This window comes from Austrofundulus limnaeus, unplaced genomic scaffold, assembly GCF_001266775.1.
Source record: "Austrofundulus limnaeus strain Quisiro unplaced genomic scaffold, Austrofundulus_limnaeus-1.0 Scaffold58, whole genome shotgun sequence".
In the NCBI taxonomy this organism is placed as follows: Eukaryota; Metazoa; Chordata; class Actinopteri; order Cyprinodontiformes; family Rivulidae; genus Austrofundulus; species Austrofundulus limnaeus.
This window is the reverse complement of record NW_013952460.1, coordinates 11,112-36,878: the sequence shown is the minus strand read 5'-3', so window position 1 is coordinate 36,878 and position 25,767 is coordinate 11,112. Positions and strand designations below refer to the sequence as shown.

The window sequence follows — 25,767 nt, the reverse complement described above, 5'->3', positions numbered from 1 at the left end:
TTTTTTTTTAATTGCTCATCCTTCCCCTCACAGTTGAATGTTGTGATTGCTCCATTGGTTTCGTGTCTGTTGCTGACTTGAAAATAAACCAGTTTGAATTCACTTAACCAATCGTAAATGTTCAAAAACGTTCAGTGAAACTTTTACCAGAACATGTTTTAAAAGTTGTCCAAAAAGTCAAGGAAAAGCTTCAAAATGCTTCACGTTTGCTGCTTTTCCTGTGAAATGCAGATTTTGCCCTCCCCCTAAAAATAGTTCAAAACAAACCGCCTGAAGAGACAAGCTGGCTGTGTTGTTGATATCTGCTACATCTGGGCCATGCCTCACCTCTGCTTAAGTCTTCAGGCAAATTGATCCCCCCCCCCCCCTTTTTTTTCTTTTTCGATATTTTTCTGACAAAGACAGAAGCCAAATTAAATGCATAAACCCAAATGTATTTATAAGGATAAACACCCATACTGTAAAAAAAAGCGAAGCACCCAGGAGGAGTGGTCTGGCATGACGGTTCTGATTGCTGAAGATGGGCTACGCTGACAGAATTGTCATATCTACTTGCATGTCATCCCAGACTTGGGCTTAATGATTGACATCAGTCAAACTATGGGTTCATTGTTCTATGAATAGTCTGGCATTAACACCAGAGCATATAGATGGCTAACAAATGGCTATACCAGAAAACCAATGGCAACATTTTGAGGGTGGAGACAAAACACTGTTGTTTTAAATGACTGATAAGCATATCCCTAAAGTAGCATTGTGATGAACATCACTTGGTAGAAGGAAACAGGGAAGGCCAAGAACAACATGCTGAAGGACAGTGACATCAGAACTGAAGGAGATGAATCTTACGTGGGGTTAAGCACAACATGTGGCCAGTGACAGAAACAGGTGGAAGCAGCTGATAATGGACTTATGTCCCAAACGGGACAAAGAGGACTGAGTAATAAAAGTATGGACGAGTGCATTTGGACTGGTTCAGTGATCACTCTCAGTCCTGCATTAGCATGGTTGCAGCCAGTTCGGATGTTATCAGTCCATTAAAAGGACATTATTAGCAGTTATCGGTCCCATAGAAAGGCTTCAGACTGTCTCGACTGTGCCCCCCTAGTGGGTTACCAGTGCCATATACATTGGAATGCAACAATCTGCTACCGCCGGAGTCTGGTCTACTTTATCGTAGTCCATGTCATTTTCTCTAAAATTAACCTTAGTGGCTTTATTGCTCATATTAACTAGATTGCATAAAAAAACCTTAGTGGTTTTATGCCTCATACTAACCAGCTGACAGTCTGAAGCCATTAAATAATGGGACAGAGAACCCACTAGGCGGCACAGTCGGGACAGTCTGAAGCCATTCTATGGGACTGATAATGGCTAATAACGTCCATTTCATGAATGATAACATCCGAAGCGGGTGATGGATGACCATATGGTGACATCAAAGGAAGAGGACCAATCCTGACAATGTTTTGGGAAGGCACACCAAGAATAACACCAGTGTTACCCCTACAGGGTGTGACTTTATTTAATTCATTTATTTGTACAGCACATTTCATAATACAGTTGCCAATTACAAAACAAGCAATAAACATTACATTCAGTCAAATGCCATCATCAAAATCATCATGCAAATACACATCGAGTCACCTGTGGTGGTTTATTGGAACATGACATCCTCTGTTTGTTGCAGTTGCTGCAGAACTCGAAATTATGAAGTCGTACTGACGTCAGTTCCAAGCTGAAAGCGTTCCAGCTTCCAGCTCGTCAGAACGTCGAAAGAAAGCATTTCTACTTGTTGCTCTGACCGAATAATGCAACAACACTTACATCCAGGGGTAGGCAATCCTAGTCCTAGAGTGCCGCTATGCTTCATGTTTTACTTGTTTCTCTTTTTCAACACAACCGATTTGAATAAATGGTGATTATCGGGCTGTGATGGACTTGCGACCTGTCCAGGGTGTACCCCGCCCCTCGCGCTGTGACTGCTGGATATGGGCACCAGTGACCCACGCAACCCTGAAAAGGAAGAAGCGTGTACAGAAAATGGATGGATGGATGGGTGATTATCGGGCGTCTGCAGAACTTAGTAAAACATGCAGCACTTGAGGACCAGGATTGCCTACGTCTGACTTTACAACAATAGCATATAATATGCGGCATAAGGTGTACAACGTCGCCTGATAATCGCTATAAAGTAGTACACGTACGGCTAACTTAATGTAAAGAACAAAAAACTGCTAAAAACCATAAAAGTAAGAGTTTCAGTTTGTTGACGCGAGAAGCAGCCATGTTGACACGATGACATCATGCATGGTCATTTATGGTCGTATTGCACCGACTTCCCAAATCAAAATTATGACACTAGCGGCGTTCTAGTTGATGTTTTCGACTTGGAAGTCCAACTAGAATTCTGCACTGAATCACTGCAGGTATCCAAGCCTGAGGGTGGTCCAGGAGACCAGCAGCGCACCCCTACAGCTGTTTGGTCACATGACCTTTCAAAAGGTGTGGTTTTATTGAACTTCCACCGCCCTGTCTGGGTGCATAACTCTTGAGTCAGTGAGTGTTTATTTGAGTTTCTAATTATGATGAGCAAAGCTGTTCAGTAACGTGAAACCTGATGTTTCATATTTACTGACTACATATTTTATTTACCTTCCTTTGGTGCAGACATCGTCTTTGAGTTTCTCATCAGGCTGCCTGTAATTAAAAAGACATTAATAATTCATCACTATAAACAAACACTAACAGTCCCAATAGTGTTTAACATTAGAGCCCAAATGAAATGTGACATTATAAAAAAAAACATCTGGTTTTTGTTTTTTCTTTCCTTTTGGGTGACATACAGGAATCAGTTTACATGATTAAATATTCCATCGCTGTTTTGTTCACAAGTCAGCACCGGAACACCTGTATGTTTGTGTTTGTACTCGTTTTCTTTCTGGTTTTTCATTTTCACCTTTAAAATGAAAAAAAAAAAAAAGGTGGAGGCAGACAGATGAAGCAGAGTGCGCTCAGAAAGCCTCGTCCAGGCAAGACGCACAACTTGGCTTCGACGCTTTACAGAGAGGATTTGAGATGAGAGGAAGGATTAGAGCTGCGAAACTCCACGAGGAAAATCTCCCTCTGCCATCTTGCCCTCTTTCGCTTACACCTCTCCTCCTGCATACTGCATCTCCTCCTCCCCGCCTCCCCCACCCCACCCCACTCCCCTGAGCTCTGAATGTTAACGGCTGTGTATCTCTCTCCCTGAACTTCACCTATGACTTCCCAGGTGCCAAGCACAGTAAACAAGCACCCCTCAGTTTATCCTGAAACGCGCCAGGCGACGCCACTCGCTTTCGCCGTGTTGCACGGACACGTCCCTGTCGTGCAGGTAGTGACGTTTATGACCTGTAACCACTAACCTCCTGGCCCTTGCCCTCACCTTTGTACTAAAATGACGATTAATGATGATGATTGCTGTGGTGCATCATGATAATATGATGCCAGGTGTCCAGTTTCTTTTTTCTTATTTCTCCTTCCTTGGTCCTATCCGTGCAGTGAAATGAAAAGGTTTAACTACTCAAACAGTCTTTGGCAATGTGACCCCACTTCTTGGTCTTTATTTTGCTCTGAGTGCATCATAACACTGAGGAAACTCCCAGAGCTGAGCTAAACAGAGCCGCCCAGCCAGCCTGATACATAGCCTCAGGCATGCCAAGTGCCTCTTCACTCTTAATAAACGATAAGGTTTGCTGCACCACCAGAGCTGTTGCCTCTAGAATTGTTTCAGTGTTAATATTCATCACCACAAACAGAGTTTTGGCAACAGGAAATGAAACTCCTCCTCTTCCTCCTCCTCAGCTCGACATCAGTGATAGTACTAATTAAGATAGAGTGTTTAGGAGTGTCTCTCCAAAAGTCGAGTATTTTATTTTTTGCCAAGTCTAAACTTAACACCCTATCTTCCCCTCCCTTGCTTTTCTCTCTCTCTCTCGTCCCGTTTGTTCGTCCCATCTCTGCCACAGCTGCTGCTGGATAATAAAGCCAACGTGGAGGGCGCCCTGCAGGATGGGGCGGAGAACTACACGGAGACGCCGCTCCAGCTCGCTGCTGCRGCAGGTAAACGCACAACGAGCATTGCAGGCCTGGGAGGACGTGAGACAAGCGTGATTTGACTCGTCCGTTCCGATTCTTGATGCTTTTGACGTTTGACTCTGAACACACCAGAGGGCGCTCTCAGTCTGTTTTAATTATCTCCTTTTTTTGTTTGTTTGTTTGTTTGTTTGTTTGTTTTTACCTTCGATTGCTGTCTGATGCAAGTAGGGGTCTCTGCGGACGAGTGCGAACGAGTGGGCGTGTCACAAGGAAATGCAATTCTAAAGCGATACACCTGATTTGACAGACTTTGTTAAAGGGACACACCTGACTGGAAAAGCAAAAAAGGGGCGTCACCGTACGGCACCACCTCATTGGACAAGAACAAAAGGGGCGTTACTGTACAGCACCACTTTTTCTGGAGAACCCTACTTGGGTCACATTTCTCCTGGTTAACCTTAGTGTTGGGGTCAGGGTCAGGCTGCAAAGAGATCAAGCAGGATCTAAGGATACCGTCATGTAGGCCTCGCAGCCCACAGTGTTTATGCTTTTGACACGCCCACTCTTGTGACACGCCCACTWTGATTCCGCAGATAACCCCTTCTCGTCTGATGCTGTAAAGCAGTGAATTTGAAGCTTTATTTGTCGCAGCTGTATGAAAAACCTGCAGTTTGATTCCACAGTTAGTTTTAAATAAAACAATTTAAATTATTTGCTAGCAATTTGTAGGTCGTACAATTAAAAAGAATGTTTAACATAAACATGTTTACATAAAATAAATACAGTGGACCGTGATTGAATTTGCGAGCATATTCAATAATTATTGTAGTTTTTATGCTAATGCTGCTGATCTTTAAAGACCTTGAAGAAAACTGTAGGAAATCCCCAGTAAAGACACTAATTAGAAAACACCATTTTGCTTTTAACAACAGACCATTTTTTTTCCCAATTAAATTCATTTTTAATATTTTATTTATCAACTTTTTGGGCCGAGCTAGTATCCTTGTGGTTTAAAAAATGCACCGCTATGCACAATTTTTAAACATTGTATCAAAACTCACATTGTATAATTATAAACTGTACATAACTATCCACTTCGCAGAACAGATTGTCTTAAAAAAATAAATATATGTGTTTTAATATTTACTCCAAAGCTAATATTGACTGAAACATTGATCGTTTTTGTTGGCTCAGCTTAGCAAATGGCTAAACTAACGAACAGGTAAGATGATGCTGTGTGTGGCAAACATACGTCCAGCAGCTCGTTTTTTTCTACTTGTAACAAAAAAACGTTATTTTTATTACAATAATGTTTGAGAAGCAGCAGAAACCCAAAAAGTCACTGCTAGCTTGACATGCTAACAATTTCCTATCACATCTCGAGCTAACAGACTGATAGCTCTGAAAATGAATAAAATATACAAATTCTCTTGTCATTTTTCTAACAATTGTTYAATTATTCTAGTTTTAAAAAGGGAAACAAATTGGTAACTTGTATTGATGGATCTTTAATTTGTATTAAAATCGGCACCAATGCCTGACACGGTCCTAAAAAAACTGATTCACAGGAATGTTTCATCGACCTTAGGAAGATGCGAACAGCCACATTGCTATGGTAACAAGGGACTCACCGCCACAGAAAATTAAAAAACACTTAACGTCCTACTAATTACGTAATAAATAATGCAGGTGAAARAAAAACCACAATCCCAAAGCTAATTTTGCTAATGAATAGCAATGAGTGAAAGTCTTCSTGAGCAAACAAATCATTCAGCAGGTCCAGGCTCCAGATGAAACTCCTGCCTGTTCTGCTTTAAAACAAATCTTTAACAAAAAGCAGCGCAAGCTTTGGAAAACAAAGGGTTTTAATCAAACCCTGTTTGAAAATAAAAGGGAAAACTGCATTTTGTCTGTTCACAAATGAACTTTTATTCACTGAATGGTCTTCAATYAAGTAAGTGAAATACACCTTGTTCTGTTTCATGTTCAGTTTATTTTAAAATTARTTCTCATGAGAAGACAAGAAGAAAAGACGGTTTTTCGTGACTAATGTTTTGGATAATTGAAGCCACTCAAAGAGTTGCTGTGTGTCGCAGAAGCTTTAAACGCTGTAGATGCATTTAAGATGTCCACAAGAAAAGAGGAAAATTTAAAAAATCACTTTAGGGAAACAAAAACCAGAGAGTATTTGATGTTTTTTATTGCAGTTATGACAAAAAAAAAACACTTTGCACTTTACAGTAAAAGTACATTTTCACTACAACATGTTCAATTTCTAAAAAAAAAAAAAAAAAACACTGACTTTACGATGATATCCTCATGTCTGAACATTTTAACCCTCTCTAGGTAACTTTGAGTTGGTGAGCTTGCTTCTGGACAGAGGAGCCGACCCCATGATTGGTACATTGTGTCGAAACGGCATCTCCTCCGCCCCGCTGGGAGACATGAACTCGTTCAGCCTGGCAGCGTCACACGGACACAGGTGACACCGGCAATCTCACACAAGCACCCATCACTCTCACGGCATCGATCCGTTAACACGCTCCACCTGCTCCTCAACTGCARCCTGGGGCGCAGGAGGCGTTTCAGTTTTTGTGACGACGAGCACCGCAGTCAGTTCGTCCCCCCACTCTTATGGCTTTAATGCAGCGGGGTAAAGATAAAGCACATTAACATTCAGGGCGCTGGGGAAACGGAGCGGAGCGAGGGACGGCGGCAGCACAAAGCAGCCCTATTAAGACAATCGATTATAGCTTGGGATCAGGCTGCAGTGTGTTTGGAGCAACTTTAAACTGAATTAGGACTGAATCAGCTGCAGCCTGTGAATGCTCCGAACTTATTTATCGGTCTCCTTTTAAAGGCGCAGTGTGTAGGATTTGTTGTTTTCAGCGACATCTAGTGGTTGAGTGCATACATGTCAACCTCTTCGGACATTTAGCTGTATAAAAATCCTCAAAAATCAGTAAATTTAGCTAAAAATCCGTACAACTCGCACCTGGTGGGTGGGGGGGTCAGCCTCGCTGCGAAGCAGGAGGAGAGGAGAGTGGAAAAAGTTCAAAACATATTTCTAGCAGCAGAACAGGTTGGATGATGGCTTTTTGATGTTATTTATTGTTTTTGAAATCATCCTGCAGGCTCTGACATGTTAGATAATAAATTTGACAATGAGGTTTTGAAAAAAATCCGTAAGACTTAAAAAATCCGTGAGATTGCTATACGTCCGTAAACCTGCAAAATTACGAACAATCCGTACAAGTTGACATGTATGTGAGTGGTTGAATCATCCTCCCTGGTCCTCCCCCCACCCTCACCCCCCGCTTCCAAACGCAAAGGAGTTGCTACGGTGTCTCTCAGGTGTCAAAAACCTTTGATAATTCCAACCGCGATGTCTCCCAGCAGCTTCAGGGCTAGTGATGTTTCAAGTGGGAAGATTATGAGCTTTAATAAGTAAAATTATCCCAGCTACAATGACAGACAACAAATATTACATTTATAGTATTACAACTAAAACCGTTTTGACGCCGCCACCGCAGTTTGTCCTTCATGAGCCTTTGTAGACAAGATGGCGGCTGCCTGTAGTGGTGACCCGCGACCATGGAGATATAAACAGCTTTTTATAAGGTAAAAATAATAAAACAAGGTCTTTGTCTGCAATGATTAGACATGTTTTTTATTATTGTCATCAATGATTATCTCAGTTTCAGCTAAAAGACTTGACAAAATCCTACACACTGTGTCTTTAAACTGTCATAGCACCTAAAAACACTTTACAACATTTTCTCCCATTCAAGGGTCCATACAAACGATTTTCAAGTTCTGGGTAAACATCTACTAAAAAATAAATGGCAAAGAAATACATCTTCTAGCATCTGCTTTCATTTTTTTATACATTTTTGTCTGTTTTACTTGCACACCTAGTCATGAAACAGTTCTAAAACTAGATAGGTTTAGTTGAAAGTTCAAAAATGCACATATTTGTCACTTTTATACGCAGATAACCCTAAACAGACCACATGCAACCAGCCAAGCTGTTGTCACTTAAGCATTTTATAGATCTGAGTCAGACTATAGTTAGCAACAGTTAGCATTTGTGCTACAGTTTGCAAGCTAATTTAATGGCTTGTAGGTGAAGATTTTCTTCTCCAGATGGAAGAAAAAAAATTATTTAAAGCTAAAGTGATTGCTGAAAGATTATGAAAAACTGCTTTTTATCTTTGAGCAACTTCAGTTTGGAAAAATTAAGATGACAAAATTGATGAGCTAATGGCTAGTCCAGTTACTGCCAGCTCTAATTTCAACAATCTGTACTGACACTGTTTTATAAACTTTTATAAAGTTATCAACCTTGAATTTTACAGTTATTCACAAGTATAAATAGCAGTAGCAGCTAGCTATAGCATTTGTGGTGCAGCCTGGAGGCACTTCTGGAATATCGATTTTACCCTTAGCCCTGCTCAGACTACCTGATTATCACTATAGGCCCGAATTAAACCCATTTCTCCAAACTGAGGACATTCGAAAGAGCCATCTGTTGCAGGTAAGATACTTATTGTTTCTAACCTTTCAACAGAACCCTCCTTCAAAGAAAACACTGGGCAAGTTTGTAGCTTATTGTGTAATGTAGAAGCTAAACGAGGGAAAAAAGAGAAAGCATCTTGATCTAGAAAAACAACTAAACAAAGGTCAAACCAGAGATTGTGTACAACTTTGATGTGTGTAAGCTGATGCAGAGCAGGTGTGGTAATTGGCAAATTAGGACCAGGTGTGTGTGACGAGCTGGACGCAAGACCAAAACAAACAAACCAAGAAAAAGACTGAAGTTCAGAAATAAAACTAAAAACAAGGCCACAATTATCTTAACAAAACCTGACAATCTGAGCTTTTTTTTTAAACTTCTTTCCTTAAAGTTAGCTTCATAAAATGATGTTATTCTTTTCATTTTTGGGAGGAAGAACCTGAGCTGCCCCAACTGAGCCCTGACTTTAACCCTATCCAACACCTTTCAGATGAACAGAACCAGCCCACACCTCATATGTCTGAACATGACAGCAGTCATGGTCCAAATCCTATAAAAGGGTGGAGGTATTTGATGTACGATTGTTTCCCCCTTTTTTTTAACTGCTTGGACTTTTACCAAGTTCAATCCCCCAGCAGATTCTTAATTGTGCTAAATCAACCTTTAATGATTAGCATGGAAGGGATGTGCCGCTGCACCCGAGTGGAGCTCCTCCTTATGGAGCAGATGGTGCAGCGATGAGTTATCAGCCTGTGATCACACTCAAACTGTTACGTGTTCTAATCAATTCTTCTAACATGGAGACATCTGTCACCAAACCACCAGTGGGGCTGCAGAAATGCTGCGTCACAATGCAGGTGCAGAAATTTGGAACGACAGGTGAAATACGCCTCAATTTAGGTGGTTTTACAAGCCTGTCTGCCTACTTTACTTAACAAATCTGAGCAGGAATGCATAATATATCAACATCATCAGCCCTCTTTGTTGAGAAGTTCAAATATTGTGATAATTTATTCAAACATAACCAAAAAAGTGGCTAATTACAAAATAACACAAACCCATAGGACAAAACCATACAACGAAGAAACAAGAAATTAGTGAAAGACCGACACTCTCAAACTGAAACAGATTTATCACTGTTGACCTTTTTTCAATAACTTTGGCTGTTTTCATAGGTAAACAAACTCAATAGTAGTTCTTTCAAATCTTTCATTTAAGGACACAATAATCATTGATGAACAAAAAATATGCTGATTTCATTTTGACTGATCTTTATAACATTTCTAAAAAAAAAAGCTTAACGAGTTCAGGCATATTTTAGAAAAATGTTGTCATTTTTTCGTCTTTTTTAATGCTGCAGGGCTTTGCAATGTTTTTCAGCTTTGCTTTTTAAAATGTTTTTTCAATGTTTTCTTTTTGTAAAGAATTTGCATTTCTTCTGAAAATGCATTATAAAGGCTTAATGCTGAACGATTTTTGCTGAATAAGCTGAAACTAGCCTAAAAATAACTAAAATGTTGCTGAAATTAACACAAAGAAACAGAAAGGGCACATTTGTTGAATTAAACAATAAGAAGCTGAAATTAGGATAAAAGTGATTAGCTTAAAAAAAACTAAAAAGTAGCTAAAACACAGAAAACAATTTAAATCTGCTGGAAGTAGCTGAAAGAACCACAAAAATGAATGAAAGAAAAAAAACAGAAAAAAGTTAAAATCAGCTAAATAGAGGCTGAAGGAAGCTGAAATTAGTACAAAAAGCTATTAGCTGAAAAAAAAGCTCACATTAGCAAAAAAAGGAGCTAAAATACATAAAACAGCATAAATTAGCTGAAAGGATCACAAAGAGTAGAATTTAGCAGAAGAAAAAGTCAGAATGATAGCTAAAAAAAGCTCAAATCAGAAGCTGAAGGAATCTGAAATTTATGCAAAGGAGTACAAAAAGCAGAACCACAACAAAAGGTAAAAAATTACTAAAGATTAATGAAAATTTTCAAGAATATTGATGACAGCTCCATTTATTTTCAGAGATTAAAAAATGGCCTGAAAAGCTAAATGTCTTAAAGTGAACAAATACAGAGTCAAAGATGGAAGGTCCTGAAGGAGCTGAACATTTTGATTTATAATATTTTGTTGAAACAGCACAAGAATGAGATGTTGCATCGTCAAACCCTTCTTAATTTTTTTTCTGCTATTTGATCTCTTTATCTTAGATGTTCATGCTTGTCATCTCTTCTACTTATTTATTTATTGTTTGTTTGTTTTGTTCTGGGGTTTTTTTTTTTTTTTTCAGGAATGTCTTTCGGAAGCTCCTGTCCCACTCGGAGAAGGAAAAGGGGGACGTGATGTCCCTGGAGGAGATCCTGGCCGAGGGTTCGGAGCCCGGAGAGAAGAGACTGGTTCCCCAGGCCAACTGTGGCGGGACGCTGCGAACAGGAAAGGCCAGACTGAGGGCCCTGAGAGAGGCCATGTACCATAGCGCAGAGCATGGCCATGTGGACATCACCATTGACATCCGCAGCTTAGGTCAGACTTACTAATGCATGCCTCGGTGGCACACACACGCCTCGCTCTGTGGTGCCTCCAGCTGTCCTGCAGATGTGCTCATGTTGTGCCTGTCCTGTCCGCTCCCGTTCCCACACCTCAGCCACTCATCCAACCATGAAACAGCCACAGAAACCGGAGCTGCAGGTCGGATCGTTTTAGGGTGGAACTGCATCTTTAAGCTGCGTTCCTTCATTAAATGTAGCTTTTTATTCACCACAGGATTGTATTTTAGGTCTATGAGCATTAACTCAAATCTGATTTATGAACATTAAGGCCTCCCAAACTCTTTGTGGAGTCATTTCTATCCTGTGATTTACAGAAAGATTTTACTTAAAACACACATAAAGAGAACCTAAACAGATTATTTTAAATATTTAACAGTGTCTTTCATCCTCACTAAAACCTTGCTGCTTTTCTTCTAAAAAGCCTAACTTTTTCCTTCTGTCTGGTTCAGCTGTATCAAAACAGACCCAGACCATGATACCACCGCTGTGTTTAGGCCTCAATTTGAAAACCAAGGCCATGTGGGTAGGGCTGCACGATATTAGGAAAACCTGCGATGTGCAATAACAGTGCTTAATAATTTCGAAATGACTTGCGATAAATGATCAAATACGTATGAATGTAGTGCTATCTTTCCCAAAAAATAACCTAAAATGAACTAATCATTTCCATTCTAGGCTGATTTTTTTTTTAAATGAACAAATAAATGAAGGGCTCCATTTGATTGGTGAAATTTTTCAAGCTTCCATTTTAATGACAAAATGCATAAATGCTAACTTTTGAGTCAACCATTTATTGCAGTTTATGCAGTTGTTGCGATATGCATATTGCACTGGCTATTATCGCGATGACGATAAATTTTCGATATATTGTGCAGCCCTACTTGTGGGTCATTTGAGCTTCACAATATTTTAACAGCTTTTCAAGTACCGTATTTATTCAAGTATAATATGTAAAATTAAATCCATAAAATCATCCATAAAGTTGGGGGGTAGTACTATACTCGGATAAATATTTTTACTTATGTATTTTGACTGAAATATCGGCTTCATTCACAAAATGCCGGAAATGAGACCGCGTCATAAAAAGCTGTTGAAACAAGCTCACCTCTGACACTCCCCTGTGCTTCAGAGCGAGATAATAACAGATCCAGGCAGGCGACATGATGTGGAAAAAAAAAGGGTGGGGTAGTCCTGCACCTCAGTAATGATAGTGAACTAATGACATTAGTGTGTGACCGGGCCGCTCCTCGAACAACAACAAACACATGTTCGTCTGTAATGGCTGCCGTCTACCGCTGTCCTGAAAAAGGTTTGTATCCCTGAAAGAACGTTTCCCCACCAGAGGGGGTGCTCGCGAGTAGGAAGTAATCTGCTTTTCCCCCACAAGATGGCCCAAATCTCATGTGAAGTCTCTGACTTTTGTGTTGGCGCCTCCTGGTGGACTATGTGTAAAATGCCAGAATTCATATGATGTTGCTATGGCTGATATATATTTGTTGTCAAAATACCTTTTAGTACATATGCTGTTAAAATAAAATGAACAGTCCATGATCATTTTACTGATATGTATAAAGACTGCAAAGGCTGAAACGTCTTAGTCTGTCTGAAATTGAATATAGTTTGAGGATTAAATTTTTTATGGTATTTAAGCTAAAAAAAAAAGGGGGGGGTCGTATTATATAAGAATAAATACGGTAGATACATTATGTATTATCTGCTGTGTTTAATAGGTGGGTCATTTTAGCTGATAATTTAGGTTGATACCAAAAAATAATAAGCATTCTTTATTGTATGTTGTCAAGGAATGTAAACAAAATTACCAAGACTGAACTTAGAGCAGACATATATTCTGACGCTCGTTGAAGCAAACAATAAAATGATAAATTTATCCGCTTATCTGCAAGTTTTCCACACGATTCATCAACCTGTACTTTGAGCTGAAACATCCATCATGCTGTGATTTAAGCTTTCTTCATGTCCATCAATCTCTTCCAAACCATTTTTCTGTTTTTAACTAAATTCAGCTGCTGGTTTGTTCATGCACCACTAACCCACCAATCATCAGTCCCCTGTCAGCTCGCTGTAACGCCACACAGTGATGACAACATGGTCGGTTCTGTCGCCTGTGACTCTGCTCGTGCTCTTTTTGTTTTATTTATTTATTTTTTTCCTCCTGCCCCGAACGAGGCGTATATTTACCGTCGTCCCCGCTTGTGTCTCCCAGGCGTTCCCTGGACGCTGCACACCTGGCTCGAGTCCCTGCGCACCTGCTTCCTCCAGAACCGCCGGCCGCTGATCCAGGGTCTGCTCAAAGACTTCAGCTGCATCCAGGAGGAGGAGTACACGGAGGAGCTGATCACGCACGGCCTGCCGCTCATGTTCCAGATCCTCCGATCCAGCAAGGTCCCAGCTGAGATCAAATCAGTTTGTTCACGTTTGCAGAAATTACCAACACTCCAAACAGCATTATCATATATTTGCATAGCATTTTTTCCTCCCAAACAAATAGCTGAGGGAAAACAAAAGCCACAAAACTCTAATATGTGCAAACCGTTTTTAGTTCTCACTGGTTTTGCTGTGTGTTTGCAGAATGAGGTGATAAGCCAGCAGCTGTCAGTCATTTTCACACAATGCTACGGACCGTTCCCAATCCCCAAACTGACAGAAATCAAAAAGAAGCAGACCTCACGCCTGGGTAAGACCACAGTTCTTTTATTTTATGCCCAAAATTGTCATTCTGGGCTTTAAAATGCGTAGCTGCAGAAATATTCCTTTATATGAAAACATTAAAGTGCTTGTGACATGCAAATCCTTCAAATACAAAAAAAATCTTTATTGAAGAAATGTGGCATAATTCACGATTTTACCCATTTTGTCACATATTTTCTTTTGAACTTGGCTCAAAGTGAAACAGGAAGTGACACCAAAGGGGAACTCTTTCAGAAAGAAAACTCAGTTTTTTTGTTTATTTACACAATATTATTTGAACACTGACTCTCCTTCATCTCTCCGATAGTGACTCAAAATAATCCAAAGAAACATCAGATTCTTCTCGACAGCCTGTGTTGTTAGTTGTATAAATGCTCTGACGTTCCCCTTTGACCTCACTTCCTGTTACTTCACATGCAAATATCTCAGCAACTGTTCGTCTCAGCGGCGTGAAATTTATTTTGCAATAAATTTTCAGTGTTATCTTTTTAAAAATGTTTTCATATTTATTACAAAAATTTGATGTTACAGGCACTTTAAATAATGTTAGTAAGGAATTGATGAAAAAAATTAAACAAATGCACTTATTAGAAGTTATTTTAATGATTCAGTCTCCGATAAACACCTTTTTTATTTCTCAGCAAGGATCACCACTAATTTAGCACTTCACTGAAACTAAAAATGAATCTAATTTAATTTATTCCTCTAATTGTCTGAGTCCTACCTGTGTTTATTCAGTGATTTATTATGAATTATTACTGGAAATTAACTCAGGAGTGAACTTTAATTAAATGTGAGTGTGCTACAGCGCCACCTGCTGTTTCTTTAACATCTGTCAAAATAAAGTCAGTAATTATTAAGTTTTTTTTGTTTTATGCTTTAAAATGTTCATATTTAAGTGATGTAATAAGTGTCCATGCAAACTTCTGATTTTCTCAGACCCCCACTTCCTGAACAACAAAGAGATGTCTGATGTCACCTTCCTGGTGGAGGGGAAACCCTTTTATGCACATAAGGTTTTGCTGTTTACAGCGTCGCCCAGGTATCAAAACTTGTTGCTCAAAACTTGTTTAAATCTGTTTACTGTGTAAAAAGTTGCATTTATTTATTTATTTATTTATTTATTTATTTATTTATTTTGCTTGATTCAGGTTCAAGTCTTTGCTCCAAAACAGGCCAGCAGCAGAAAACACCTGCATTGAGATCAGCCACGTCAAGTATAATATATTCCATGTAAGTTTTACGTTTCTTTTTAATCTGGACAAACTACATAAGTTATGTTTTTGTTTTTTTGCCTGTATTTATGTGTCAGAGGGCGTGATATTATGTAGCTGAGTGGACACTGCTGGTCTTAAACTTGCATGAAAATCACCAGGAATCTGCATTCTTTCAAGGAAGCTTTTATTTTGGTGATTTCTTCCACTTGTGCAAATAAAAAAATTATTTATTGTATAAAGCTATTTATACAGTTGTATTAAAATAAATAAAGCCAAATTATACTGGAGGGAAAGTACCAAATAATAAAGCTTAGCTCTGTTTTAATCAGTGGGTGTGGTCCTGTTAATCAGCTAATAACAGAATTAGCAATTAGTTTAGCAAATTATCTTTTTCACTAACTTTGTAAATTGTTAGATAATTGGCTTTTGCCAACTTTAACATTTTATTTCTTTCACAAAACTTTATTATAAAAACGTAGTTAGAAAAGTGCAAAATAGGAGGAATCCAGGAATGATGTCACGAGAATTGTGGGAAATCCACAAAATCTCGGATGTCTTCATGTCATCAACAGTCTTCAGCTCGACGGAGACAAAGATGCAAGCTGAGCGACGAGCAACGTAGCAGTTAGTGATAACGTTAGCGCCTTCTATATTTTTACATGTGTAGCAGGTTAGCATTTGCAAAGCTTTATTTTTAGTTAGTGAAGCTGTTTGGACAGCTGTAGCTTTTAATATATTGTCTTTTTAATTATTAACACTTTGCATTTTGTTTTGTTCTTTATTATTACTTTATTGCTACGTGCAAACAACTTTCAAAGCAGCAAACCTCCAGCGGCTGTGTGAAACTGCAGGGTGTGCAGCTGTAGAAATATACGAGCTGTTATCCAGACATTTTTTTGTTTTGTTTTGTTTTCCCCCTCTGTGTTTTTTGTGTTTGGATCGGAGCTGCTCGTGTTTCTGTCATAAGTTGAGGAGGTTGAGGGACGGGGAGGCAGCTGACGGGCAGATGGGACCAGAGGTTGTTTATTTCCAAATCACAAACTTGAAAAGAAAAGAAAAAATAGCCGAGCGAGGGCTAGAAACACTGATACCAAACAAGAACAGGACGGGCAGAGAAACGGCCAGGATCTGACAGGAAGTAGCCGAAGCCCAGGAGCGGGGGGATGATGACTGACAGGAAGTAGGTGTGATGATGAGAAATGAGGAACAGGTGTGACGAGGGAGAAGAGGCAGGAAAACAACGAGGATAACAAGACTAACAGAAAATCACAAATCAAAACCAATATTACAGAAAGAAGAGTTTGTTTGTAAAACCTGTTGCTTTAATGTAACGTAGCAGAACTTTCAGCCATTAAAATTAAAATCACATTTTTGTTGTCCTTTTCCCCTGACTTGATTAGCCGATGCTCCACTGCCTTTAAACGATTCGATAAAATATTTATAGCGGTTCTGCCCGTGTTGTCTCTTCCAGCTGGTCATGCAGTACCTGTACTGCGGAGGCACTGAGTCCCTGCACATACGCAACACCGAAGTGATGGAGGTAAGACACGGCGGCGGCCCGCAGAGCAGCTGCGCTCGCCTGATCCCGCCGCCCGTCCCTCACGCTGTGCCTTGTTCCTCCTCCCCGCAGCTCCTGTCTGCAGCCAAGTTCTTCCAACTAGAGGCCCTTCAGAGACACTGTGAGATCATCTGCACCAAGAACATCACCACCGAGACCTGCGTGGACCTTTACAAACACGCCAAGGTGAGGACGCTTGTGCAAATCACTACTGGGTTAAAGAATCTGTGGGATTGCCGGTGCTTTGTTGCCATGGTGACGGGAGGATTTAGCACTGTATCTGACTGAGGCTGAAACTTTAATAAAGCCCTGGTGACAACACTACTCGTACTTCAGATGCTTTTCCCTCAGTTTGAAAATGAAATATCCAGCCAGCAGCAGAAAAACCCACACAATAAATCTGAAATACCTGAGCCACACCAGCAGGTGGCGATAACACATCCACACAAAAAGAGAGTTTTCTGTAGCCTCTAATTATGACTCACTGGAACAGTTTGAGATACTGAACTAAATCAATCATGTAGTAAGCTAAGGCTAAGCCTGGTGGTATGGCCAGTAGAGTGGGAGCAGTAGCGGAGTGCTAATTGGTAATGCTAGGTCCAAACCACCTGTTCCCAGTTCTAAATAAACCATAACCTGGCAGGAGGACAATATACTGAAGGAAACCCTGCATTGTGTGTTAAATGGTCAAAAAAATTCTACAATTCCATCATTTGTCAAGTTTTAAAACTCCAACATGGAAGGCAACAGGCAGTACGTGTTCCTTTAATTTGTGGTTATTCAGTTTTCCTTCTTGCTGCATAACCCAAGTATAAAAGGGAACCCCCAGTTGTAACATTGGACATTTGATAAACGTGCACTATAAATGTAACAAAGACTGTAAAAATACTGCAGGAAGTTTATTTAGGAGGGGAATATGACTCGGCCTTAAACATGGAGGACAAACAGCCGGTTAGTTTTTGCGTTAGCACCCAAGCTAACACATGGCGATATAGCTAGCACCATACCTACGTTATTAGATTAGAGAGACCTTTGTCATTGTACAGAGCACAATTACAGTTCAGAACACCCATTCAGAAGACAGAACATAGGAGAACAGGTGCCCCCAGGTCATGTAGCCACTGACTCTGCACAGAGCAAGGATCATCTTCATGAAGACATGAGGAGGCACAACCCTTAAATGTAAAACTAAAAACCACACAAGGGAAGATGAGGGAAAAAACACTAAGGTGTTTTATTTATTGTTTTTTAACTCTGCATAGAGCACATTTATTAGCCAGAGGAGTAAGTGAGTTTAGGGGGGCGTGTATCTGAAGCCATGAGTGTTGTTGTCATGGTTTTAGAGAGTTTCMTGACCCACATGCAAACACTCCAGGAAGCAACAAAGTTTTAAGATGCTTTATGTTAAATTAAAGTGATCTTGGTCCAACGTGGTCCTGTAGACGCAGGGCAGGGGGGTCAGGAACATCGGTGGAGGACGAAAGGTGATGAGGCCAGGAAGGTGTATATAGTAAACAGAATAGGAGCTTAGCTCACTATGAAGATAAGCAGGTCGGCCAGGGAGAGGTGAGTGGGATCCGAGGGGTTGAGTCCGWGAGCCAAGGAATGYTGAGCAGGTTGGAGGGCAGACAGGTTACGTACTTGAGGAGAGAGGAGTCCTGAGATGGCAGCCCTGGGTGGAGGAGTCCAAAACAGCACAGAGAGATGAAGATGATCTTTAAGGTTGGAGGACCTCAGAGGAACCGGTCCAAACCATCAATGGACCTTTTAGGAACACAAACAGGACTAAGTTATCTCAAAGGTCTAGGCACAAGAGAATTTAGAGGAAAAACTCAGAGAGTACTCTAAGGGCTTGAGGTTACCACAAGAATTAACACTCAGGCATCGAAAAGCTGACTGCAGACTCCTCTTATCCTCCTCTTAATGAAGGTAGATGATTTGCAGGTGTGGGGCTTACACACCTGCTGGATATTCTGCCCTCCTGCAGGCTTGTGCTCCAGGAGGACATCTAGTGGATGAATACTGGAACTGACAAACTCTGGATCCCAACAGTTGTATGCACTTGTGTGAATATCTGAAGAATGAGCCCGAGGAATTGAGTCCCCAAAACCTGCGCAGCCATAGTTCAGAATATGGATGTAACTGTTCATTGTGTGCAGCCCTCAACTTGCTCCAGGAACCAGATCACAGACGGGTGTGAGAGTGGGGGAGGAGTGGGACAGACCCTCAGTCGACGTAATCCAACCAGGAAGCATTTAGTCCAACAGCTCAAGGCCATGTAAGGGAGAGCCAGCTCTGTAATCAGTTGTTTGGGAACAGAAGAGCCAAACAGACAACAACAATTTCCAATCTGCTTTAATGTCCGCTGGTACATCTCAAGGTGGAGAATCCAGTCAGACAAATAACGTGGACAAATTCCGCCGAACCGTACCATCAGCTTTCTCCAAGATCGATTCCATCTGGCCAGCAAAGTCCAGGAACCAAATTTGTGGCTTTAGTTTGTATGTAGCTAATGCTACATRGCCTTATGTATGTGTATTAGTGTGGCGCTAACACAAAAGCTAACAAGCTTTGATGAAGCAGCTCTGTTGTCCTCCATCCACTGGGTCTGTGCTCCTTTTAACAAGGAGCAAGTCAAGATGCAAAAAACTAAAAAAAATGGCTCCATTGTTGTCATGGTTTCGAATGCACAAACTAAACAAGAGGCTTGTTTGGCAAAGTATCTGCTAAAGTTTTTTGCAAAGGTTTCTATTTAGAAAATGTCATTTCCAGGTGGGTTCGGGATTATCCTCCGCCACGCTCTTAACGACTCATCATTGTCTCTGTTGCAGTTCCTCGGCGCCTCGGAGCTCACGGCTTTCATCGAGGGCTACTTCCTGAAGAACATGGTGCTGCTGGTGGAACTCGACAGCTTCAAGCAGCTTCTGTACGAACCTCCTCCTGCCGAGAGCCCCGCCTCCAGCCTGGCGTCCAGCCCCGGCATCTGCTCCGACATCCTGCAGGAGCTGGAGAAGACGCTGGCCACTCGCATCCACTCCATCCACCTCTCCACCTCCAAGGGCTCTGTGGTGTGACCCCCCCCCCCCCTCTCTCTCTCTCTCTCGCTCTCTCTCTCGAGCCCTCTGGTTCAACCGCAGCATCTATGTAACATCAAACCCCGCCCACCTGCTGAAACAACAAGCTGTTAGAAGTTTTTATTCTAGGCTGTCCCTTTAATTCTGCTCCGTGCTGATTTTTAACGACTGAAACTTGTTTTTTCTTATTATTATTTTTGCCTTGACCTCCCGTCCTGCTCACTCCACACCCCGTCTAATAATAACCAGACCAGCTAGTGTCACCTAGACCCAATAAACCACATGCATGAATCCACARTTTACTGTTTTTCACTCAGAGGTTAGAGTTTCAGCTTGGTCATCTCTCAGAAAGAAGAGACTTGGGTTTGAAGTTGAAGCGATGGCAGCAATGAACTCCAGGCCAGAACAGAACCTCTGCTCTACGACCCGTTCCAGTGACCCGTAGCAAAGCCAGCAGGCTTTTTTTTAGGTGGACTCGTGTGTGTTCCGTCCCGTCCGTTTTTTTGTGCTTGGACACATCGTCACTGTGTTTACCGTCTGCCCGCGCGCAGAAACCAAAACCGATCACAGGAACTTCCGCCGCGGCTGCGCTGAGTCGGACGAACAACGGCCCACTCAGAGAAATCTATGCTGACCCACCGCTGAAACACGGACGCTCCAACTGGGAAATTAAAATGTGTGGGTCTTTTTTATTTTTATTATTATTTATTTTTTTTGCATGACACCTCTTCAACAGAGCTGCCGTTATGGTTTTTTTCATTAACAGCTGACTTCATGGACCAGTTTTTGAAACAAAAATCGTTGCTAATTAACTTGAATCAGCTGCAGATGGAAGCAGGATTTGAGCAATGGGCTTTAAAGCAAAGTGTAAATATCAAGTCTGATTTGTCTTTTTACTTTCATTTTTTTCTTTTTTTTTTTTTTTTTGTAAACCTGTATAAATTCTCCCACACCTGCTTGGCTGATGACAATACTGAACGTTTTTTTTCCCTGCTGTACGTCTCCGTTTATGCAAAGTTGCATGTTTGATCCGTTTGTTCGACTCCTGTGTTTTMGCTTTGGGCGTGCTTTTTTTGTGTGCAGCACTGGGCTGAGTGGGTCCAGTCAATGGGGGGATTTTAACCTTCATTTATTTTGTGGAACATTCCAAACGATCAGAAAATCCAGATGCATGTTGATTTTCATTTCTGCTCTGAACATTCAGATCAATTCAGATATCTGGACTGAGTTTAATGCACACATTTATGCTTGTAATCTGTAGACTAACCCATTATCTGTGCTTATTAACGCCTGCTTATTATCTCAGTCGCACTGGTTGTTTGATCCAATCAGATGATGGAAATTAGGCCAAATTATAAACAAACATCTTGGCTCATAATGGATTTTAAATCTTAGCCATACATTTATTTTTCTTTGTGTTTTTTAATATTTTTATTTCATTCAAAGCCGGAAATGTCACTTTTTTAGAGCTTTGCTGCCCCCTAGTGTTCGTTTTGGGGAAAACATCGACCCTAAAAACAGTTTTATGCAGTTGTATAGTATTTTAATAAAAATAAAAACAGCAAATTTTATGAAAACTCCTTTCTCTCAGAGGAACTCAAAGAATATCAATGAATGTAACAAAGTGGGAAAAGTCGAGAAAATGTGCAATTTCACCAATCCAGCAGCAAACCAAAATAAATGTAACTGTTTTAAAAAGGCTTTCAATGCAAATGTCATAGATTTAAGTGTTTCAGACTTAATAAAACATGGTAGCACATTTGAAATTAATTATCTTTTTGGCCCAGTTTAAAGCTCTATAAGAAAAAATATATATATATATAAATGAATTTCTGTAAATAGCTACAGAATATAGATATTTAACAGTTTTATTTTCTTATATACATACATAGCACTATATATTTTACTTTATGTCAGCGCTTATTTTGTTTTTTAAAAGCAAAAAAAAGATGTGTAAAAATAAAAAATGCTTTAAAACCTTTAGATTAAGCAATATCTCCATTAGATTTTAATGAGCTAAAGTATAATTAACTGAAAGAGTCGTAATTTAGATAAATGTGTGCGGAAAACAGCAAAAAAAATTATTGTTTATTTACATATTCGTGGCAGCCCATTGTGTATGTTGTGTTTGTTTTGACCTGAGCTTTTCTGTGTCGATAACATGAACAAATCATGACATATTCCCATATTGTACTGCATCATTTCCACATGAAATGTAACTTAAGATGCAAAGCATTTGGTCTCCATGAAGGTTTCTGATGATGTCAAGCACTTGTTAGTGCCGGTGTTTCTGTAGCCTCACGCAGTCGAAATATTTGTGATCCAACAATAAAACATGAGATTAAACTCAGACTTTATGTTTTTATTAGTCTAAATGTGATGCCAGTAGCAACAGGACTGACTTCAGCACCTATCAATTGTTTCGTTTTTTGTTTAGTTTTGTTTTTTTGTTGTTTTTTTATTCCGATTTGGCTCAAAGCCGGAGAGGAAATGTCAGTTTGCATGGCTCTTCTTGTTTAATGTTGTTGGGAATGTGTTCTGTGCAGCAGCTTTGCCTGAAATACTCTCCTTTTATTTGACTGAGCTTTGATTATGCTGCGTATTTGTTCCTGTTATCTCCCATAGGCGCAGTGGAAAAACGCATGGAATCACTCAAATCCACACTGGGGATAAAATTTAGCTCTGTTTTTATTTAATTTTGTTTTCATTATTTTGCAGGGGTTTGGTTTCCTTTGATGAGAACATGTAAATTGTAAAAAAATATATATATGAAGAATAAATTATACATGGTGTGCGAAGCAGAGATCTGGTAGAGTATAACAACAAAGAGGAATGTTACACTCATGCTACAGTTTCTGTCATTCCATGACATGCTATTGTGGACAGCTAATAAAGACCACAGTTTGAAACACCTCAACGTCTTTTTTTGTTTGTTTTCAGTGGCGGAGCCAGAGAGGGTGGCCATTGGTGGCTGTGGCCCCCATAGATTAATCAACCTCTGAGTTCTGCTTTTTAATCAAACAGTTCTCCACCCAAACAGGTGGTGGCGTAAGGCACTCAGTTTAAATGACAATCACAAGAACAGAAGAAGAGCAAAATGTAAGGTCAGTGCTGATGGAGGGGAGGCGAACATGACTCAGCAATTACCAGTGGGAATTACAAGCATGTTTGGTCAAACCTGAGTACTCCTGGTTTTCAGGGGGCAGACATCAATTTGAACCCCCACAATTCGATACTTTTATTTTACTTTTATTTTATTACACGTTTATTTATCTTTCATCACATCTTTGCTGCTGTTCACTGCCAAAAAGTCTCTAGTCAGCATAAATAAGGGAAATACTAAATAATTACCAATAATGTCCTGATGCATCTCAGTAATCCAGGTAAAAAATCAAAAAGAAAAAAATTGTATAGGTCTTCTGGACGYGTTCTTCTCTAATGAAACGTTTCGTCTCTCCTCCAAGAGACTTCTTCAGTCTGAGAGTTTCAGGCAAAATTCAGGCTTTTAAGCACTGCCTCCATGTGACTGATACTCACATCACATGACTATCGTTGACACCTAATTAACACCTATTGTTAACAGGGGGTGGAGTGATACTGGCAATAGCAGCACTGTAGGAGGGGGACAACTGAAAACGGAGGCCRCCACCTCTGTTTAATGACGGACGGTCTTTCGTCACAAAAAATGGCTTCTTTTACTCCTCTCTCAAACCAACGTTCCTCTCCATCAAGAATGAGAACATCCTCATCTCTGAAAGAGTGACCGCTGGCCTGTAAATGAGTGAAAACTGCAGAGTTCTGCCCATTAGAATTAGCTCGTCTGTGTTGGGACATTCTTTGAACAGTGGCTGCTTTGTTTCCCCGATGTATAACTGGTCGCAGTCCTCCTGGCACTTAACAGCATATACAACATTGCTCTGTTTGTGCCGGGGCACCGGATCTTTGGGGTGAACCAGCCTTTGCCGTAATGTGTTTTGGGGTTTGAAAGCCACTGGGACATCATGTTTAGAAAATAAACATCTCAGTTTCTCCAAAACACCCACAACATARGGAATAACCACTGGTTTGGGTCTGGGTTTGGAGTCTTCACTTTCACCTAAAGGTTGCATGGAGTCCTGTCTGTGTTTCCTGTCTGCTTTCAGGAAAGCCCAGTCAGGATAACCACACTGCTCCAGGGCCTGTCGTGTGTGTGATTTCTCTTTCTGCCTGGCTCCTGGGTTTGTAGGGACACTGTCTGCTCTGTGGTACAGAGTCCTGATCACTCCTAACTTGTGTTCCAGTGGGTGGTGGGAGTCAAAATGCAAATATTGGTCTGTGTGGGTGGGCTTACGATACACGCCAGTTTCCAACCGTCCTCCATCCGAAACCGAGACATCGCAATCCAGGAACGCCAACCTGCCATTTTTTTACATCCTCTCGTGTGAACTTAATATATTCATCCACAGAGTTGATGTGATCAGTGAAATGTTAAATGTTAAACACCTGTTAACAATAGGTGTTAATTAGGTGTCAACAATAGCCATGTGATGTGAGTATCAGTCACATGGYGGCAGTGCTTAAAAGCCTGAATTTTGCCTGAAACTCTCAGACTGAAGAAGTCTCTTGGAGYAGAGACGAAACGTTTCATTAGAGAAGAACCCGTCCAGAAGACCTATACAATTTTTTTCTTTTTGAATTACCAATAATTTTACCAATTACCATTATACACCAACRGTGGCTAACAATCACATCTGTTAACATCCCCCACAAGTCAGTCTAATCAGTCAGTTTAGCCAAACTCCGCCCCCATCACTAATCACGGTGTTGACCAACTCTGCCCACATAACCAAAAACCTCCCCGTACACACTGCACAAACTTGCCTTGCTTTAGCTGGACAATCTGAAGCTGTGATCTAACTTCTGACACCAGTATAACAATTGTTGTGGGTCTTACAGTCCAAAGATAAGACCACCAAATAATCGTCACACGCTGACTCTTCATTATATCATTTAAACTCCTACAAAGGGACAAAGGATCCAACCTTGGAGACAAACTGAACACCAAGTTTTAAAGTAATCTATAACAAATTATCCACAATTATTCACTGCAAACAGAGGAACTGCAACCATATAAACCCACATGCAGGTTAGGGGCTTTGTAAAACTGCCCTCTCCCAAACCTGCCACCTGGTTCCCTCACCTAAAATAAAGGCCAAAGCTTCAACATCACAATATTATTAAATATTAAAGACCCAACAGTAACATTATGCAGCATGCTCAGAGATTGTGTTGAGGGTGACTCTCAGCTACCACATCAAACTTTAACTTAGTATTTGTAAAACTGATGGAATTGTAGCCATTGTTGTGTTTTCTAAGATTAGTTGGCTGTGGTTGCCATCTTGAATCAGATTTATTCAAAAAGTTAATCAGTTGTAGTACAATCACCATTTCCTGAGAGTTTCATTAAAATTCCTTCAGGGGGTTGGGGCTGCCACGATTTGTCGATTAATCGACAACTAATCGATTATTAAAATAATCGATGACTAATTTAATAATATTTAATCTTTTTTATTTACTTTATTTTTCTCTCCAAACTGCTTTGACACCTTCCACTGCCACATCTACCTTTCTGTCTTTGACACACATGCACAGTAGTGGTAACTGGGGTAGGCRGTGGACGTCACAAGACATTATACAGACAGGCTCTGGTATCATGGCTACTTGGCAACGGAGCTCAAAAGTGTGGGATCATTTTAAGAAAATGAAAGAGAACCCTGTGTAATATCTGCAGAGCAGAACTTGCCTTCCACAGCTATTATTTTTAGTTAGCATATAGCTAAAATCTAACAATGGTTATATAATAGCAGCTGCATTCTGGCGCGATAAGCTGTATGTTTTATATTCAATTAACGTATGATCTGATTAGTCGACTAATCGAAAGAATAATAGGTGATTAATCCCTTATAAAAATAATCGTTTGTGGTAGCTCTACAGGGGGTCATGAGATATTTTGTTAAACATTGGTCAAAAAATACAGGGGTTTGTTTTAAATTCACTTCACCGTTTAAATTGAATATATATATAC

At 40.3% G+C, this 25,767-nt stretch overlaps 1 protein-coding gene across 3 annotated transcripts in view; it reads left to right on the top strand.

The window, feature by feature from the left end:
• Positions 1 to 22,616, top strand: part of LOC106518240 (ankyrin repeat and BTB/POZ domain-containing protein BTBD11-A) — a 206,330-nt gene extending 183,714 nt beyond the window's left edge. The window contains exons 7-17 of one of the 3 annotated variants that reach the window (XM_014009429.1): positions 3,275 to 3,376; positions 4,011 to 4,104; positions 6,427 to 6,562; positions 10,887 to 11,029; positions 13,370 to 13,548; positions 13,735 to 13,840; positions 14,794 to 14,896; positions 15,006 to 15,087; positions 16,543 to 16,611; positions 16,702 to 16,815; positions 19,461 to 22,616. In XM_014009429.1, the coding sequence (XP_013864883.1) occupies positions 3,275 to 3,376; positions 4,011 to 4,104; positions 6,427 to 6,562; positions 10,887 to 11,029; positions 13,370 to 13,548; positions 13,735 to 13,840; positions 14,794 to 14,896; positions 15,006 to 15,087; positions 16,543 to 16,611; positions 16,702 to 16,815; positions 19,461 to 19,703 (1,371 nt within the window). In that variant the 3' untranslated portion in view covers positions 19,704 to 22,616. Of the gene's footprint in view, positions 1 to 3,274; positions 3,377 to 4,010; positions 4,105 to 6,426; positions 6,563 to 10,886; positions 11,120 to 13,369; positions 13,549 to 13,734; positions 13,841 to 14,793; positions 14,897 to 15,005; positions 15,088 to 16,542; positions 16,612 to 16,701; positions 16,816 to 19,460 lie in introns of all 3 variants that reach the window. The other 2 variants (XM_014009428.1, XM_014009430.1) reach the window with 2 other exon arrangements.
• Positions 22,617 to 25,767: the final 3,151 nt, after the last annotated feature.